This window comes from Taeniopygia guttata, chromosome 14 (assembly GCF_048771995.1).
Source record: "Taeniopygia guttata chromosome 14, bTaeGut7.mat, whole genome shotgun sequence".
Taxonomy (NCBI): Eukaryota; Metazoa; Chordata; class Aves; order Passeriformes; family Estrildidae; genus Taeniopygia; species Taeniopygia guttata.
In genome coordinates, this window is record NC_133039.1 from 14,489,397 (window position 1) to 14,507,783 (window position 18,387).

Genomic DNA, 18,387 nt, shown 5'->3' on the forward strand with positions numbered 1-18,387 from the left:
AGGAGCTGGCTTTGTTTCAGGGGAGAAGGGCCTGAATTTCAGTGTGGGGAAGGACACAGCAGCACAGACAGGCTCGAGGTCCCACCTGAGGCAGCAACAACTGCTCTGGTTCCTCTGTTCCTCGTTCAGTGCCCAGAGCAGAGCAGCAGAGGCTGCTGAGGACAGCCCAGGCTGCAAGAAGCTCTTGGTGCCTCCTGTTTGTGGACACCTGTCAGAATCTGTGCTATTGATGATTCCAAGATTGTAGAGAGTCTCTGTCTTTCAGCCCCGCTGCCAAAGCAGAAGCCATAATTCATCTGTGCTGGTTTCAAGGTTGTTTATTCTGTTTATCTCTAACATGTTCTGCTGCCCTGCCGCAGCTCTGTCCTGCAGGGCAGCGTGTGGGGCTCTGCCCTCAGTGGGATGTTACAAACATTAAATACCACAAACTACCTGTGCTGGATTTACAATAACGTGCCAATATCTGTCACCTACGTTGGACAGTGTGTCCCCAGCCTGAACCAACAGAAAAATGCCAACACCACAGTGAAACATGGAGGGCATGAAGAAGGAGAAAAAGGACAAGGCACACCCAATTTCCTCCATCTTGTCCCCTTTGGACCCCTAGTCTAGAATCCTAAAATTTTACTTTTGCACCCGTGCCACACTTAATTATTGCTCATATCAAACACTCAGAGCTTGTAATTCAACCTGTAAGATTGAAAACTCTTTTCCATGGACAGAGATCACAGCCAGTGTCTCTGGGGGCTCTGTCCAGGGGGGTTCCTGACCCCTGCCAGGGTCCCAGCCCTGCCAGGGCAGCCAGAGGGAAGCTCTGGATTCCCATAGACACCTGGTGTTGTTCCTGGCAAGCTGCTCCTACTTTTCCTGTTTTGAACTCTGGGGCTGTTTCTATTGCTGGCATTCCTCTCTTTCCCTTCCAGAGGCAGAGGGATGTTGGGTATTGCCAAGGCTGTTTCCTTACAGGTACCTTGTGACCTGAAATGAGCTGAATGCCTTGAATCCCAGGAGCTGCTTGGTGTAACTGTTCTGTTTTAGATTTCCTTTGCTGGCAGGGTTTTACCCAACTCTGTGTGTCTCTCTGGTGGCTGCAGGTACGAAGATGCCTTGGTTCTGTTGCTGACAGAGGTGCTGAACCGGATCCAGTTCAGGTATAACCAGGCACAGCTGGAGGAGCTGGATGACGAGACCCTGGATGATGATGTAAGCTGGACAGGACAGGGCCACCTGTGAACCCCTGCACTGCTGCCACCTGCAGTGGCTTTTCCAGAGCTTGCACTTGGGAGTATGGGCTAAACAGCTCCTTCTCCCCTTCTTTCTGTGTGGGGTTTGAGCTGTGAAACAGCTTCAGATGCTTTTCACAAAAAGTCATACTGGAGATGTAACCTTTGGGTTTAATTTGGTTCTTACTGGGGGGGGAAATTTAGATCCTTGTGTTCTGATTGTCAGAGGTGTTAGATGTCCATGTCTAAACACCTTTGGAATTTAAAGTGTTTAATTAGTTTGGAATTAATTCGCTGGTCACTTGGGAATTTAAATGTTAAAATATCTCTGGAACAAAAGCCTGAAGCTGTGTCTTGATGGTGCTTGTGTTTAAGCTTATTTCTCCTAAATTGGTGTTGATAAAAATCACCTTGAAGCTGATAAATGTCAAAATGGAGTAGGTGGCCAAAATGGGTGGGGCCAGAGCCCTGGGAGGGCAGGTCAGCTGTCACAGGAGGGTAGGCAAAGGAGCAGAGGGAATTTCATCATGGATGAGGTCAGACAGAAGTTTAAATTCTGGGGTGTTGAGGGCTGGTCACATCACAGCTTCTGAGCTTGATAGCAGCACCATTTCATCAGCAAAATAAATTATTTTCTTGATTCATTTGCTGCTTGTGTCATCTGGATCTGTCATACCCCTGTAAAGACCATGTTGCTGTTTGGATGCCTTTCCATGGTGATAATAATGTCACAAATAAGGATATAAATTATCTAGAACAATCCTGGTGAAGCATAAGTTGTCCTTATGCTTCCAAAACAGGGTGGCAAATGATGATGCTTGCAAGACTTCAAGCTTTTGATGTAAAACTTGAAAAGGTTTAGTTCATTATTTAATGACCAAATGAAGTCAGGACATGGTGCTATTGATTCTGTTGTTTATGTTGTTGTGTGTATTTCTTGTTGCATTTTTACCTTCTCATTTTAATGGCAGGTTTGAGCTATGATGGTAAGAGTCAGCTTCTTTCTCTGTCAGCTGTGTAGCTGAGCATGGAAAGAGTCTAACTGTTAAAATAATTGTTTAATTCACCTTTTAATTTAATTATTTCATTCACCTAAGTTCTTGCAACTCTTTCCCCTCCCTTCTCCTGCACTGTCCCCCTGGTTTTATCAATTCTGTATGAAAACAGAATGAATTCTAACATGAAAATAAGTTCCAGTGGAGTGTGCAAGTTGTATTTCTCCAAGGTGTTGTTTTGGAGGGCTTTCTCCCTCCTGTCCCTCCCTTCCCAGAGAGCTTTTGGGGCACAGGGAAGGGCAGTGCTGACCCCAGTGTCCTTTTGTGTGCAGCAGCAAACGGAGTGGCAGCGGTACTTGCGCCAGAGCTTGGAAGTGGTGGCCAAAGTCATGGAGCTGCTGCCAACCCACGCCTTCTCCACACTTGTAAGTCCTGCCCTAGGCCAGAGTGCCACCTGCAAGCAGCACCAACTGCTGTTGATTTTTTTTTTGATAGATGCCTTAGTGCCAAAAAAAAGTAGGGAAATGTGGGGTTGGATGCAAAACTTGGCAAGGGGAGATTGGAAGTTGTAAAGAAAAAATTGTTTCTTTGGCTTTGTTGCATTTCTTGGTGTGTTTTGAAGAGAGTGGTTCGGTGTCCAAGTCTAGTTTGGTGGACACTCTAGAAATTCTTATCTCTCAAAGTGTAAACATTTGGCATCAGCCCCTCCAGGCTGTTTATCTTGGCCTTTATCTCAGAGGCAGGGCTGTGAATTGGGCAGATAAGTGTCACTATTAGGGGGATTTAAAGAGAGTGGAATCTTTATTTTAATTAAAGTCTAGATAAAAATGCTGGAGAGAGGCCTTGGACTATTGGGAAGCAGATCTGATCTGGACAAGTGCTTCTCTTCAAGTGCTGTCACTAACTTTGGTGGAGTAAAAGTTGTCTGGGCTTGTAGCATCCTAACAATTCTGAGGAGGAGGTCTTGAGGATGGAAGTGTGGCTCAGAATTCAGAGCAGTCCAGGTGGGGTTTTGCTGGGTGGGGAGAAAGGGAAATAACAGCAGTGGGATCTCAGCAAATGCATTAATCCTGCTGGGAACTCTGAACTGTATTCCCAAGAAGCAGAGGCAGAAGATGCCTGAGCTGAAGTGCCTCTGCAGTTGCTGTTGTTCTTGAAGCAGGGAAGCAGAAGCCTGTCACTAGGAGGAGGAACAAAGCAGAGGCTGCTGTGCCACTTTGGTGTGAGCACCAAGGAGCAGAGCAGCGTTTCAGGGAGCAGATGGATCAGATGGAGCAGAGCATGTGGCTTCCTTGGAGTAACACATTCACATGAGGAAGGCTCTCTGTGATGTTTAAAACTCCCCTCAGGCAGTTTTGCAAAGACACTCCACTGTTAATTAGGCACAGCATGTTGGAAGCCTAGGGAGTGTTTTCCTGAGCCCTGCATTTTGTTCTGGCGGACTGGGGAATGTGGGAGCCTCTCCAGCAGTTCCCAGTGCTTCTCCCAGTGGCTGCAGGGCTGGTGGGTGCAGTGGTTAGTTCAGGGGTTTTAGCAGTGGCAAATAAAGCAGTGGACAGCAGCTGCCATGACTCCATCCCGTGCTGGGAAAGGAAAGGCTGCAGCTCCTTCTGCTGATGGGAGAGAGAACTTCCATCAAACCAACCACCAATTTTAACCATTTTCCCCAACAGAAATTAAATAGGGCTGTGCCAGGCTGAAGGGGTTGAGAAAGATTCTTCAGCTGAAGCATGAGCAGGACCTGGCATGGTTTGCTGTCAGTGCTGAGTGATGGAGCTGGGCTGACACCCTGCTCCCACACCGGGCTGCATGAGCACTGTGGTGTTTATTCCTTTGGCTGTTTTCCCCATGGGATTTCACTGCTTCAGCCTACAGCTTGCTGGCAGAGTGCTGCACTGCTTCCCTTCTGTACCCTGGTAGAGGCACTGAACTCAGGTTTCTGGTGGCATCATATTTTGGGAGATTTTTAAGGATCACGTTTTGAGAAGGGGATTCTTGCAGGTGAGGTGGGTGAGCACAGACCTCGTGCACTTCAGACTCTGCCACTCCTCTGCTCCTTGGCCTGGGTTGTGCCTCCAGCTGTGTATTCCTGGTGCTGTGCCCTCACTTCCACTGTCAGACATTTCTCTTGTCAGGCTGATTGCTGGGTTAGAGGCAAAGGAGAGGTGCCTTCAGGGAGTGATCTTTGTTTTCCTGACAGCTGTCAGGACCTAGGAAGTTGTGGGATGCAAGATCAGCCCGGAGCCCATCCTGCCCTTCTTCCAAATGTCTGTTTGAAGGCACTGGGGAGAAATGAGAGCACTCTGCCCTGGCAGAGCAGTCAGTCATTGGGTGTTACTGCCTGCCAAGCTCCAGGGTCACAATCAATTCTTCTCTCTTCCAGTTTCCTGTTCTGCAGGATAACCTGGAAGTGTATCTGGGACTCCAGCAGTTCGTGGTCACTTCAGGAACAGGTAATAACCACCCTCTAACACTGTGCTCCTCCCTCTTTCATCACTGCAAAACCACTCCAGACCTGCTTTGGTGTTGTTTTTTCTATGTTCAGTTGATCCAAGCCTGTGTGGTGTCTCATGGCTCACTAGTTAAACTCCAGCAGCAGATAGAAATTTCATAATACAATTTATTATTATTGGCTTGATTCTTCCCTTGCTCTGGCATTTTAAATGAAGGTACTAGAGGTGTTAAGAGCAGGTGTGCAGCACCAAATACTGCAGCTCCTTCCTGAGAAACAAGGGAAGCAGCAGCAGTGAGATCTGCCTTGAGGAGAGGCTGTAGTTTAAGGTAATACTGAAATTCCCTGGTGTGACCAGGAAAGGAATCTGTCACATCTCCAATACTGCTGGACATGGCAGAATGGTGACTGTTGTATAGCCAGTTCTAGAAAAAATATTCCCAGTTTTAGGATCATTTTAGCCCTAGGATAAGCAAAGTTGTAGGGGTTCAGTGCTGTGGTACCAACCTCTGTTAGAAGCTGTCCTGGGGGCTGGACCAGCAGCAACAGCTCAGATGCAGCTCTGGATTGAGCCCTGGGTGGTGGCACAAAATCCCAGAATGGGTCTGGGAGGGACCAGAGTGAGCCTCTGATCCAACTTCCCTGCTCATCACAGAGCATGTGGCACAGGATCACGAGTTTATATTGATGGCACAAAAAGGAGAGGTTGCTGCTGAAAGCTTGATCTGAGAATAAATACAGGCAGTGAAAAGAAAATCTGATTTTCTTCAAAAGGTGGTGTTTCAGAACATATTTCCATTTTTAGTAGAAACTCTGGAATGTTTAAGCCCAGGTGTCCACACCTGAGCAGCAGGATGATTGTGTGGGGCTGGAAAATCTCATTAGTGGATTGTTTCTTGTACCTGAGAAACATGGAAGTGCACAACACACCTCACATCAGAAGTGAAGTCACTAATTCTCTGTCCTAAATCTGCTGCTGGATCACTGGAACTGTAGCCAGCAGAGGGAGTATGGAAAACCCCCTTCTCCATGTGGAAAACCCCATTCTGCATGTGGAAAACCACCTTCTCCAGAGCTAGGAGTGCTCCTGATGGCAGCAGAAAACAGAAAGGCTCCTGTTTGTGTAGGAGTTAACATTGAAAAAGGCCAATCACTTGGTTTTTAAAATTTTAATAAAATGGTTATAAAAATAGTAATACAATTAGAGTAATAAAATTTAGAGTTAGGACAATTACAAGACAATAAAAAGCAAAGAATTATGGACGTCCGGATGCTCTCCGGCACTAAGACACGAAAAGCATCCCCTGTGAACAAAGAAATAACCTTAAAAGCAATAGCCTGTTGCATATTCATATATGTCATACATGATGCATAAATTCCTTGCAAATTAAGAGCTTTTCTGTTTTTTATCAACTGCTTCCCCTTAATCCTGGTGGTTCCATAAAGACAGAGAGAAGGTGGAAGAATGTTTGTTTTTTCTGATAAGGAGGCAGTAACTATGGGCCCCAGTCACTGCCATGCCTGTGTGAAGAGTTTCTTGATTATCTCATCTCTTACTTGAGCTAGTAAAAAAACCCTACATCGCAGAGTTTCTACTTAAAATTATGTTGTAACCTAAAACTATATTTAACACATTACTTAAGAGAATTAATACGCATAACTTTCTAACATTACACATATAATATTCATTGTAATATTTGTGAAAAGCCAATTGTAAAATATGGATTTTTCACAACACCATACAGAAGGAAATAAAAGTGTAAAAGGCTGAAAGTCATTTACATCTTGTTATAAATGAAAATTTGTCCAGCAAAATTTAAAATGAAAAAATAAAATATTTATTTTGCAATCAAATTCTATCTAGCCAGCCACAAGGAAAGGACAGAGCCGAGCCCGGGGTCGGCCCTGGGTGTGCAAGGTCAGCCTCAGCAGGGGTTTTCCTCTGTGCCCACACACCTCCAGCCTGGCACAAGCGGTTTTTATAGGGAAAATTCCACCTGAGGCCAAGATTTCAGCAGTCAGTCTTTTCTTCCATTCAGAGTCCATAGGTTAATAAGATTTTCTTTTTTGGTGATGAGGGAGAACAATTCAGTGTCTGGAGTTGTTGAATCCCTTGATGAAATTTACTGGAACGCTGCATTCACCTGTATCTGCCCGAGGATTTCCATGAGATCCATCTCCGGTCGTTCCCGTGAACGACTGGGGTTCCCCTATCTCTCCAGACATGGCCCATCTCCTGGCCAGCTGTACCTTCTTACTTGTAAATCAGTTTCCAATCTACACCCAGTCTCGCCTGCGAGGGTGGGGGGAATCCTAATACAAACGTGTATACGCCAACAAATACTCAATATCACATATATCATATTAGAAATGGCACGAATTATAGATCTACTACACATAACACATCCTTATCAGCCCTTGAAGTGCTGGCAGAAGAGCTGAGCTTCCTTTCCAAGCTCAGGTGCTGCAGTGCCTTGGCCAGTGCTGCCCTCTGACCTGTGACTCAGTGCCAAGCCAGTTTCACAGTGGAATCAGAACCAACTTGGCATTTCCTGTCACTTTGTCACCAGGTTTCCCATCCCAAGAGCTGCAGGGATCAATCACAGAGCAGTGGGGCTGTGCCCGGGGAAGGCATTTCCAGTTTTGGGGGCAAACTCTGCCTTGTGGCTGCATTGCTGAGGGGCTGGGGTGTCCCTGCAGGTCACAGGCTGAACATCACAGCAGAGAACGACTGCAGGAGGCTGCACTGCTCGCTGAGGGACCTGAGCTCGCTGCTGCAGGCCGTGGGCCGCCTGGCCGAGTACTTCACCGGGGACGTGTTCGCCGCCAGGTTCAACGACGCGCTCACCGTGGTGGAGAGGTGGGTGCAGCTCGCTTCCCTTTGATCCAAGGGATGGGACCACCATTAATGCTTTTTCTCTTCAAGCCAGGTCTTATAAGCTCTCAGAGATAAGCATTATACCCTTGATAGCTCAGCTATCTCTGTGGCGTAAAATAAGTAGGATGGCTCCTGTGACGGTGTTGGAAATAAAAAAGTTTTAGTAAAAGGCAAAATAAATAAGCTCTTTACAGAGAAAAAGGTTCTTGCTCCTGCTAAAACACTTCAAAATTTACTTCTTTTGTTCTCTTCTTTTTCTAGTGAATTGCTTGGGCAGGACTTTTTGGCTTCTGTCCAATTAGCTATCCTTAAGTTTGAGGTGAAGTCTCCAAGGTCTTATGACGTTTCTTTTAAACAAATTGAGAAGAGAAACTTCTGGGCTTTTTTCCTTTTTAAGGAGACAAAGGGTAACTTGTTTACTCAACAAGGGGCACATTCCTACACACAATCAGACTAAGAAGGGTTTATTGCTTAGGTAACATCAGTGTCAAAGGCCATGACATTTAGAAGGCAGAAAGCAGTTGGCCATAGTCTAAGATGGTCACAAATTCTTTGTTGCAAAACAGTATATAAGTTTCTAATCCAAGGGACTGTCACCACACAGTATGTTTTGCTTTTCTGACCTGTCACCTTCACTTCTTCCTACTGCAATGTGGATATTTTTGCCCAAGAAGGTCATATTACATGTACACATATATGTCTCTGTTATAATGTCTAAACTCTTAACTTATTCTATACAATCACAGTTTAAGGGAAAACATGTTTGTGCTGAGAAGGCAAAATGTCCCTTAAATATCCCTTACTCCATTACTACACTATAAAACCCTTAATCACCTTATCTAATACAGATTCTTACTTAAGGCATATACTTACTTACAGCTATAGAAACATAAGTTTATGATTTCTCTGTTTAATGTCTGTGTACCTTGCTTTCACATCAATCTAGGCTTCTTCTAAGGCTGTAAATCAAACCCTCTTGAGGATAGAATCTGTGAAGATTCTGTCTCTGTGATTCCCACATACAGCCACTGCCACTCTGCAGGCACAGGGACAAACAGGGCTTCCTTCTGCCTCCCCCTGGCCTGAGGAGATGGAGGTGTGAGGAATTGGATGGGCAGAATGTGAATTGTAAAGAGTGTGCTGGGCTGAGCTCCCAGTGTGGGCATCAGGGGTTGGGGTTCTGCCCTGCTCAGGTGAGACCCCACCTGCAGAGCTGCCTCCAGCCCTGGGGCCCAGCACAGGAGGGATGTGGAGCTGCTGGAGAGAGTCCAGAGGCTGAGTCCTGGAGCCAGGCTGAGAGAATTGGGATTGGTTCAGCCTGGAAAAGAAACAGCTCAGGGGTGACCTGAAGGAGCCATCTGGAAAGATGAGAGAGATCATTGATAAGGGCCTGGAGTGCCAGGACAAGGGGAAGGGCTTCCCACTGCCAGAGGGCAGGGCTGGATGGGATATTGGGAAGGAATTGTTCCCTGGCAGGGTGGGGAGACCCTGGCACAGGGTGCCCAGAGCAGCTGTGGCTGCCCCTGGATCCCTGGAAGACCAGGCTGGACAGGCCTTGGAGCAGCCTGGGACAGTGGAAAGTGGCCCTGCCCATGGCAAGGGGTAGAATGATGTGAACTCAGTCACTTGAAAACATTGAGGAACTTGTGTTCCAGCATCTGCATTTGAGAGGCAATGAAATGACACATAGAGTTTGATTGGAATTGTGTCTTTCAAAACTAAATCACCAGAACCTCCCTTGATGGTTGGACTTTGTGATCTTCAAGGCCTTTTCCAATCTTGATGATTCCATTATTTTTCTCCCAAATGAAAAGACCTCTGAAAGCTGAAGGGGCAGACATTTTATTTTTCCTTTCCGAGATACTTAATTAGCATATAGTTACAAATGGCAGAATTTCAGGCCTTTACACAGGTTTTGTGTTTTCATTTCTGTGCAGGAGCATCTAACTTGTTCCGTTTTACCCCAAACAGTGCAGTAGGCTGTGAATTATTTTAAGCTAAATGGTGAAAATCTTTTTTGTGTATTAGCTAAATATTGACCCAGACTGGGAAGAGCTGCACTAGCTCAGGTGCTGGAGCAGATTTGTACATTCCCTTTGCACTGCCATGTGTGTGTTTGCACCTCCAGGTTGGTAAAAGTGACGTTGTATGGATCCCAAATCAAACTGTACAACATCGAAACCGCCGTTCCCTCCGTGCTGAAACCTGACCTCATCGATGTGTGAGTGTGGGCTGTGCCCAAACTGGGCACTCACGGGGTGGGCAAGGCTTACATCTGCTGCTCAGGCCCCCTCCTTGGCAGATCCTCTGGGAAACAGCCTCTCCAGCTGTTGGCATCTCCCCAGGAAAACACCTTTTTCAGCTGATGAAAGCCAAGGCTGCTGCCAGCATTTTGGACCAGTCTTTCCTCTAATGGAAGTACCCAGGTCATTTAAGGGAAAGCATGTTTGTGCTGAGAAGGAAAAATGTCCCTTAAATCAACTCTGAAAGCAAACTGGGATTGTGCACTGTGCTGGTGGCTGTAAAAGCAGGGTAATTAATGACAAAATAAGTGTTACAACAGTGATATTTTAAAAAAATTGATCCACTGTGTAGCGTGTAGTTTATTTATAAATCCAACTGATGGATTTTTTGCTACCAAAGTCAGATCTGTAGCTCAGGTAAAAGAGGTTTTTCCCAGCTGAGGGTTTCAAATCCTTGTCTTCCAAGACAAACATAAGCCTTTCAGCTCTGCAGGCCATTTCTGGGACAAACAACCGCCTGCCATCCAGGCACTGCCACTCAGTGTGAAATCGTGGTGTTGCTGGTCACAGATCACCTCCCTCTGTGACAGACTTTTAGGGACCCTCCCTTGCTGAGGCTGTGCACACAAAGCTGTTCCCTGCCAGCTGGAGCTCTGTGAGCAGAATTTAAGGTTTGAACACTTGTTCTGGTTTGTAATTGCACCTTCAGCAGCTCCTTGAAGACCCCCTCTAGATCGCTGTATAACTAATGGGATTTCTCTTATTAGTCCCAAGTTAATGGCACTGAAATTTATGGAGGTGATGTTGTTATAATGGTTTTTGTGGTTTACAGTAACTGGGGAGGTGTTTCCCATGATTTGTCAGCAAGGGTTCACCTTTTCCCTGTCCCTGAAGAAAACTGTGATCCATTTTTAATGCTTGCCTGAGAAAGCAGCACTGTCCCACATTTGGGGGGCACCTCTCTGAAACACCCTGACTCGAAGTTCACCTGATAAAAGTGTGATTATCAAGTGTGGTTACAGTTGGTGATAACTTGGCTTTATCAATTCACACCTTTGCCGTGGTGTGTCCGGAACCAAAACCAAAACAGCAGCAAGGATTTTTTACAAACCCTGCTGCCAGCTTTGCCTGAAACACCACTGCTGTGTCCCCTGACAGTGCTCACTGTGTCCCCTGCTGTCCCCAGGCACGCCCAGTCCCTGGCAGCCCTGCAGGCCTACGCTCACTGGCTGGCCCAGTTCTACAGCGAGGTGCACCGGCAGAACCCCGAGCAGTTCATCTCCCTGGTGTCCACGGCACTGGAGGCCATCACCCCCCTCATCAGCTGCAAGGTACTGTCCCCCTGCCTCCCCTGAGGGCTGGGCTGTGTCCCAGAGCCACGGGAGTGTCCTAACTGCACTGCAGCTCAGGCTAATACAAGCATAAGCAACTTAAAGGGTTTTAAACCCAGTCTAATGATTTTGTGGCTTGAAAGCAGGGAAGTCTCTTTCTCTCTCTCTCGTGGTATTAAGAGAACTCAGCTATGCTGTGGTAGACAAACAAATCATAGAATTATTTAGGAAAAGCTCTCTAAGATCAACCATTCCTCCAGTACTGCCAAGGCCACCACTGACCCATGTCCCCAGATGCCACATCCACACAGCTCTTAAGTCCCTCCAGGGATGGGGATTCCACCACTGCCTGATCACCCTTTCCATGAAGAACTTTTCCCAAAATCCAATCTAAACTTTCCCTTGCACAGCTCAAGGCCATTTCCTCTCATCCCGTCCCTGTTCCCTGGGAGCAGAGCCCAATCCCCCAGGCTGTACCCCCAGGTCCTGGCAGCTCAGTGAGCTGACCCTGGCTGTGTGTGCTGGTGGGGCTGACCACCCCTGTCTCTCCCAGGTGCAGGAGAAGCTGCTGCTCTCTGCGTGCCACCTGCTGGTGTCCCTGGCCACCACGGTGCGCCCGGTGTTCCTGATCAGCATCCCAGCCGTGCAGAAGGTGTTCAACAGGATCACTGACACCTCTGCCCAGCGCCTCCCCGACAAGGTCAGTTGGTCAGAGCAAACCAGGTGTCCTTGGGAAGATGTGCCTCAGGTGGTGAGGGATAACCTCAAAAATCAGCAACCATCTCTGTATTGTGGATATCCACAAATTACAGTGATACTGTATGTAATAATGATCTATTTCGAGGAACAGCACAAGGAAAAAACACAATTGCACCTCTTAGATCTGATTCTTTTCTCATTTGTTGACACCATCCTCAGTTCTGCATCATCTTCACAGTACAGCACGTTGATTCTGACCTACACAAAGAGCTTTTTTGTGAAACTCGAGTATTTATATTGCAAAAGCAATGTAAACAATATAAATGTATTCCATTTATAGCCCTGAAAAGCCACAGTGCTGGGATATAGTTGTGTTGTGTGCTGGCAAGAAAGCACAAAGTGCTGCACAAGTGCAGAAGCTCAGCACGTAAACCAGAGAAGGAGTAATGAAAGTAAAATCATCTTTGTTTTTATAAACACCAGAGATTTACAGCTGCAGGAAAGGGCTGACAGAGCTGGGAGCTGCTTCCAGGCCTTAAATCCTGGAGCTCTGCTTCTCTCTGTCTTTGCAGAGCTGGTAGTTTTCACTTGGGCTCATGTTCTGCTGTTGAACAGTGAGCACTGCTGGTGTCTTGGACAGCCATAAAATATCACTTCACTCCAGGCTTGTGCTTTAGCAAAAATTAGCTTGGGGAAAAAAGTTAAAACTTTGTCTCTTTGATTAATGTTGCTCAGAGAAGCTGTGGCTTGGCTGACCCTGGATCCCTGGAAGTGTCCAAGGCCAGGCTGGGCTTGGAGCAGCCTGGTTTGGTGGAAGGTGTCTCTGCCTATGGCAGGGGTTTGGAAGTTTGTGACCTTTAAGGTCCCTTCAACCCAAACCATTCCATGATTCAATGGTTTTGCTGTCAGTCCAACCCTGGTGCTGTCTGGGCTCTTGTGGGTGGCTTTCTGCTCCCACATCTCATTGTGGGTACCAGGATCTCAGGGGTGCTATCCACCTGTGTGGGTGTTTTGGGAGCTGCAGTCCCTCCTCAGTATCCAAGCAGCTCTGCAGAGTTCATCCCACACAGCAGAGATGCGCAAAGCAGGGGTGGAACACCAGGAGCTTTAACCTCCCTTCCCACCCGAGCCATTCCACGGCTCTTCCCACCCAAAGCGTTCTGTGGCTGTGATTGCTGTCCCTCCCAGGCCCAGGTGCTGGTGTGCAGGGCTCTGTCCAACGTGCTGCTGCTGCCCTGGCCCAACCTGCCCGAGAGCGAGCAGCAGTGGGCCGTGCGCTCCACCAACCACGCCAGCCTCGTGTCCGCCCTCACCAGGGACTACCGCCAGCTCAAGGCCACGGCCAGCCTGCCCCAGAGGAAGGTGCAGCTGGAGGACAGTAAGTACCTGTGCATGCTCTCAGTTCAGTCACAGAGAAAAGGGAAAGATTTCTGCCAGGCTAAGCCTGGGAAAAAGTCCAAGAGGAATGTAAACAATCTATTATCTTGCTTTCTGTTCACATTGTTTATAGATATGTTCTACCACACTGACCTAAGTCCAGTGTGCCAATCAGGTGAAATGTTTTTACTTTAAGACCAATGGAATTAATGTCCACGTTGTTCTCTATAAAAGAGAGAGGTGCTTTTGAATAAACACTCATTTGCCTTCTGAAATCGTGCGAGTCATTTCACCCATCCCTGGCTCAACAGTGTCAGGCACCAGTGTGCTGCTCACTCCTGCTGCACTGGGGAGTGTCATTAAGCTGACTTGCCAGTCATTATTTTGGCTGAGAAACTGTTTTGCATATAGGGAGGGTGGGAAAGGAGCAGGTTGGGTTTTCTTTCTGGTTTTAGACACTTTTTTGCTCTGTACAGGGCACTCTTTATCCCAGGTCACCTGTGAGCTCTTCCATTAAAGTGCTGTCTTGCTAAGGAAGGTGGGATAAGGGTTAAATAGTAAGGATTGCATTGGGAATACTGTACAGCCTCTTGTATGGTATTAGAAATGCTGGCTGGAAGCAGCATTAACAAAGATCGTGGTTGTAAAAAGTAAAGGGGGACAATACGAATTCCTTCCAAACTCGGGAAATACTGGAGAGGGTTTGTTTATATAGGAGGATGCAAGGAAACTCATGGCAGGGGTGCAGGGAAACTGCTGTATATGCTTTGGGCCTGGTTTTGGGTGATTTTTGGGTTTTTTCATTGAGGATCACTTTAGAAATCATTGAGAGATCTGCAGTGTCACATGTCAGTTGTTTTAATTACTCTGTGCGTGAGCTTCATTTCTCTTCCTCTTACCTATGAGCAGTTTTGGCACATGCAAGAAGCATCACTCCTCTTGTTTTGCAGCCAAAGTGATCATCCACCAGACACTGAGCGTTCTGGAAGATATTGTAGAAAGTGTCTCTGGAGAATCCACCAAGTCCCGGCAGATCTGTTATCAGTCGCTGCAAGAATCCGTGCAGGTCTCACTAGCCCTCTTCCCAGCTTTCATTCATCAGTCAGGTATAACCTCAGGCCAGGGGTCATGCTGTGAGTAGCTTTCTGAGCTCCTGCTGACACCCAGAGCAGCAGCACAGAGTTGTGGTGTGGGTGTGGAGCGTGTGGGTTTGCTGTGCCTGGGTGTGCTGGGAGAGCTGGGCTGAAGGGACATCCCTGCCAGCCGGGATCCAGGCAGGATTGTCACAGTTTCAAAGAGAACCTGGTCCTGAGCAAAAAAAAAAAAGCTTTAAAATACCCTCTCTGGCTGTGTTTGCCACTTACATTCTCTGCAGAAGCTTGAAGACTAAGAGGAATGAATAATTGTCATCAGATTGGGTCAAATGATGATGTGGCATCTGGGGATTTTTTTTTTTCCTGAGATGGAACCAGCACTGTCAGTTGGCAGCCTGCTGGCCAGCAGCTTGCACTTTGTGTCACACCAGGCGCTCTCTCCTGTCCCCTTGGAGCTGGGTGGGATTTTTTCAGTGATGGGGATTGAGGGGGGACAAAAGCAGTGAGATGCAGAGGATCCAAGGCAGCAGCAAAGGTGCTGTGACTCCAGGGAGCTGTTGTCTTCAGAACAGGCTGGCTGCCTCATCAGCTGCAATTTATTGGCTATCAAAGGCTCTGTGATGAGGGAGGAGCAGAGCAGCTCCAGCTTGGTTTTCCAGTCTTTATTGGGATGGATAAAGGATCAGCTGGGTGCTGATCAGCTCACTGCATCACCACGTGCTCACTTCTGAAGATAGAAGGGTCATCTCAGTTCCTGCCAAAAAAACAAGCTGGATTCTGTCTCCTCCACCCCGAGCTGTGTGGATGTTTTGGATTTCCTGGTGTTTCCTGTTAACCCTGTATGAGCAGTGGGAACTGGGGATGGTCCTGGAGCTGCCCCTGAGCTTTGTCCCAGCGCTCTGAGCACACAGGCTGTGCTGGCAGGGTTGTGGTTGTTCTCAGGGGTTGGGTGCTGCCTGTGCTTGTCATCCCTGGCAGGTTTTGGAAGGGGATGAACAATCTTGAAGCCCTGTAGGAACCAGCTGATGGTTTCAGTTTCTCAAACAACCCTGTTGGTAAATTCCCAAGAGTAAATGGGGTTCCCTGAACAGAAGGAGCAAACTTCAGACTTAAACATAAAAGACTTATTGATGCACTTGGATGTTTTCTTAACATGTTCTTGTTGTTTTTCTCTTCTCTTAGATGTGACAGATGAGATGCTGAGCTTCTTCCTCACCCTGTTCCAAGGCCTGAGGGTGCAGATGGGAGTGCCTTTCACTGAGCAGATCATACAGACCTTCCTGAACATGTTCACCAGGTACTGCTCCACCCTAGTCACTTCTTTCTTACCCCTCAGGATGGTTTATCTGTGGGCTGTTTTCAGCCTTTGTGGCCAAACTTTTGTCACATCCCAGGGCTTAATCTCGGGAAAACACTTCAAGTTTGGGGAGACCCCATGAATGCTCATCAGTCATACCTGCCACTGTGCAATCCCAGCTCTCCCACAGACTTTCTGGCTGTGTGGGGTGTTGAACTGGACTCTCACATTCCCTCTTAGCTCCTGCCCAAGGTCTGAGAGCATCCCCTCACTCATCTTCTGTTGGGGAGGGGGGTCTGTCAACCCTCAGTCACAGCCTCCCTCCTTTCTGTGGCTTCATGTACTTGGCCAGTATTAACTGTGCATTTTGGAGGCATCACCTATTTTCCAGTAACCCAGGTGAGTCTTTAGATCTCTGGGAATGTTCCTAATGCCTGTTTGTGTCCCAGGGAGCAGCTGGCAGAGAGCATCCTCCACGAGGGCAGCACGGGCTGCCGGGTGGTGGAGAAGTTCCTGAAGATCCTGCAGGTGGTGGTGCAGGAGCCAGGCCAGGTGTTCAAACCCTTCCTGCCCAGTGTGATCTCCCTGTGCATGGAGCAGGTCTATCCCATCATTGCAGAGGTATTCAGCTCCCAGGGAAGGGAAAGGGGAGGCATTGCTGGGCGGTGGAGATGCCTTAAGCAGCTGGAACAGAGGCTAGATGGAGTTAGGAGGAATAAAATGGGTATTTATTGAAGTGCCTTCAAAGGTCACACCCTGACAGTACCAGAGCTCAGGTCCTACCTGAGCCTGTGCTCTCTAGGCATGGGAAGGGGTGAGAGATGTCCTGGGACTGCTTTTGAACTACTTGGAAGTCCAGATCAGGATCTGGGGGTTCTGTGCCACAGCCTTTGGGTGCTTGCCTTGCTGCAGGGGGTTGGAATGGAGTTACCACCCCCCTGATACTGGGACCTGGGAATGGGAGGGATCCCAGCTCCAGGCCCTGCTCTGACAGTGAGGGGAAGCAGAGAACACCCAGTGACAGTGAGGTGTGTCTGGGCAAGCAGCAGCTGGGACCATAAGAGGGGCAGTGAGTGCCTCCAGCATTCCCACCTGGGCAGCTGCAGGTATCTGCTGTTCTCAGGTCACTGGGAGTCTCCTTCTCTCTTTGGATCCATCTTCCACAGTTGTGGTTCTGCCCAGTTGGCTCCAAGATAGAAGCAAAAGAGAGAAGACCAAGAGGGTTTAGTCACGAGATCTCACATTTTTTTAAGTTTTAGTCCATTTACATACAGGAGCCAACTGTCCAATTAACAGCTTCAAATGATGAAGTTTCATCCTCCTGGCTTGCTTGCCCACCCTCCTCTTTTCACATTGTTTATGCTTTGGGCCTGAAGTTTGAAGAGATTGTTCTTGAGTCTCCAGCTGGAATAGGATTGTTTTGTCTTCACCCCGCTGTGATAAGATCCCAGTAACACTTAATATAAAGTGCTTAATATAAAAGCTGCACACCAAAACAGAACAGAAAAACTTAAACCCCAAGGTATCAGTAGCAGCAGTAAAGCTTGGATTTTTCAAGAGCTGCAAGTGTGGAAGGAAAAACTCTTGTGGGAGGGCAGTCAGTAGGACTGGAAGCAGCATGGGCGGAGGATTTTGTCAGGGGTTTCAAGCAAAGCTAAAATTAGGGAGATGGTCAAAGCAGGGGGTACAACTCAGAGTCATGGATGTGATTTCAGCATGATCCTACAGCTGCTGGGTCTGGTGCTCCCTTAGGAGAAGTGCTTTGATGCTTGGCTGCAGAGCACTGGGTGGGTGGGATCCCAGCACAGGAGCCTGCCCTGAGCTCTGTCCCCTCTCCTGGCAGCGCTCATCCCCTGATGTGAAAGCAGAGCTGTTCGAGCTGCTCTTCCGGGTGCTGCACCACAACTGGAGGTACTTCTTCAAATCCAGTGTGCTGGCCAGTGTCCAGAGGGGAGTGGCAGAGGAGCAGATGGAGAACGAAGCCCAGTTCAGTGCCATCATGCAGGTAACTCACCTTTCCCACCACTGCCCAGAGCCTGTCCTGCAGGGGGGCACTAAACATGGAATCACAGAATCATCAGGGTTGGAAAAGCCCTCTGAGACTGAGTCCAGTCATTCCCCAGCACTGCCAAGGCCACCATTAAACTTGTCCCCAGTGCCACATCCACATGGCTTTTAAATCCCTGGAGGGATGGGGCAGCTGTGCCAGTGCCTGACCACACTTTCCATGAAGGGATATTCCCAATATCCAATCTAAACCTCCCCTGACACAGCTTGAGGCCGTTTCCCCTTGTCCTGTCCCTGTTCCCTGGGAGCAGAGCCCGGCCCCCCTGGCTGTCCCCTCCTGTCAGGAGTTGTGCAGAGCCACAAGGTCCCCCCTGAGCCTCCTTTTCTCCAGGCTGAGCCCCTTCCCAGCTCCCTCAGCCCCTCCTGGTGCTCCTGGCCCTCCCCAGCTCTGTTCCCTTCTCTGGACACGTTCCAGCCCCTCAGGGTCTGTTCTTGTGAGGGTCCCACATGGGCACATGTGGGTGATGGGTTTAGATGAGCTTGAGTGAGGTTTTGCCTCCCCAAACTGCTGAAAATGAAAGTTGCTGAGGAGTGCCCCAGCTGCTGAGCTCACAAGGCACAGAGCCATGCAGGCTTGAGGAAGGAATGATGATTCCTTTGCAAGCCTCTTCCTGAAATAAAAATACATTACTGCCACTGACCCATTTAATTCTGAGTGTTGTGATTGGCACTGGGAAGAGCTGCCAATGCTGGGAAGTGTTCCTGAGTGTCTTTTGCTTTCCAGGGGCTTG

General features: G+C 48.1%; 1 protein-coding gene across 2 annotated transcripts in view; it reads left to right on the forward strand.

Annotated features, from left to right (window-relative positions):
• The window catches only part of XPO6 (exportin 6), a 60,600-nt gene that overhangs the window by 37,169 nt on the left and 5,044 nt on the right, over positions 1 to 18,387 (forward strand). The window contains exons 10-21 of one of the 2 annotated variants that reach the window (XM_030284603.4): positions 1,095 to 1,203; positions 2,551 to 2,643; positions 4,602 to 4,671; positions 7,371 to 7,530; positions 9,677 to 9,769; positions 10,978 to 11,122; positions 11,676 to 11,822; positions 13,010 to 13,199; positions 14,149 to 14,304; positions 15,475 to 15,589; positions 16,039 to 16,210; positions 17,433 to 17,594. In XM_030284603.4, the coding sequence (XP_030140463.4) occupies positions 1,095 to 1,203; positions 2,551 to 2,643; positions 4,602 to 4,671; positions 7,371 to 7,530; positions 9,677 to 9,769; positions 10,978 to 11,122; positions 11,676 to 11,822; positions 13,010 to 13,199; positions 14,149 to 14,304; positions 15,475 to 15,589; positions 16,039 to 16,210; positions 17,433 to 17,594 (1,612 nt within the window). The remainder of the gene's footprint in view (positions 1 to 1,094; positions 1,204 to 2,550; positions 2,644 to 4,601; positions 4,672 to 7,370; positions 7,531 to 9,676; positions 9,770 to 10,977; positions 11,123 to 11,675; positions 11,823 to 13,009; positions 13,200 to 14,148; positions 14,305 to 15,474; positions 15,590 to 16,038; positions 16,211 to 17,432; positions 17,595 to 18,387) is intronic. The other variant, XM_030284604.4, reaches the window with a different exon arrangement.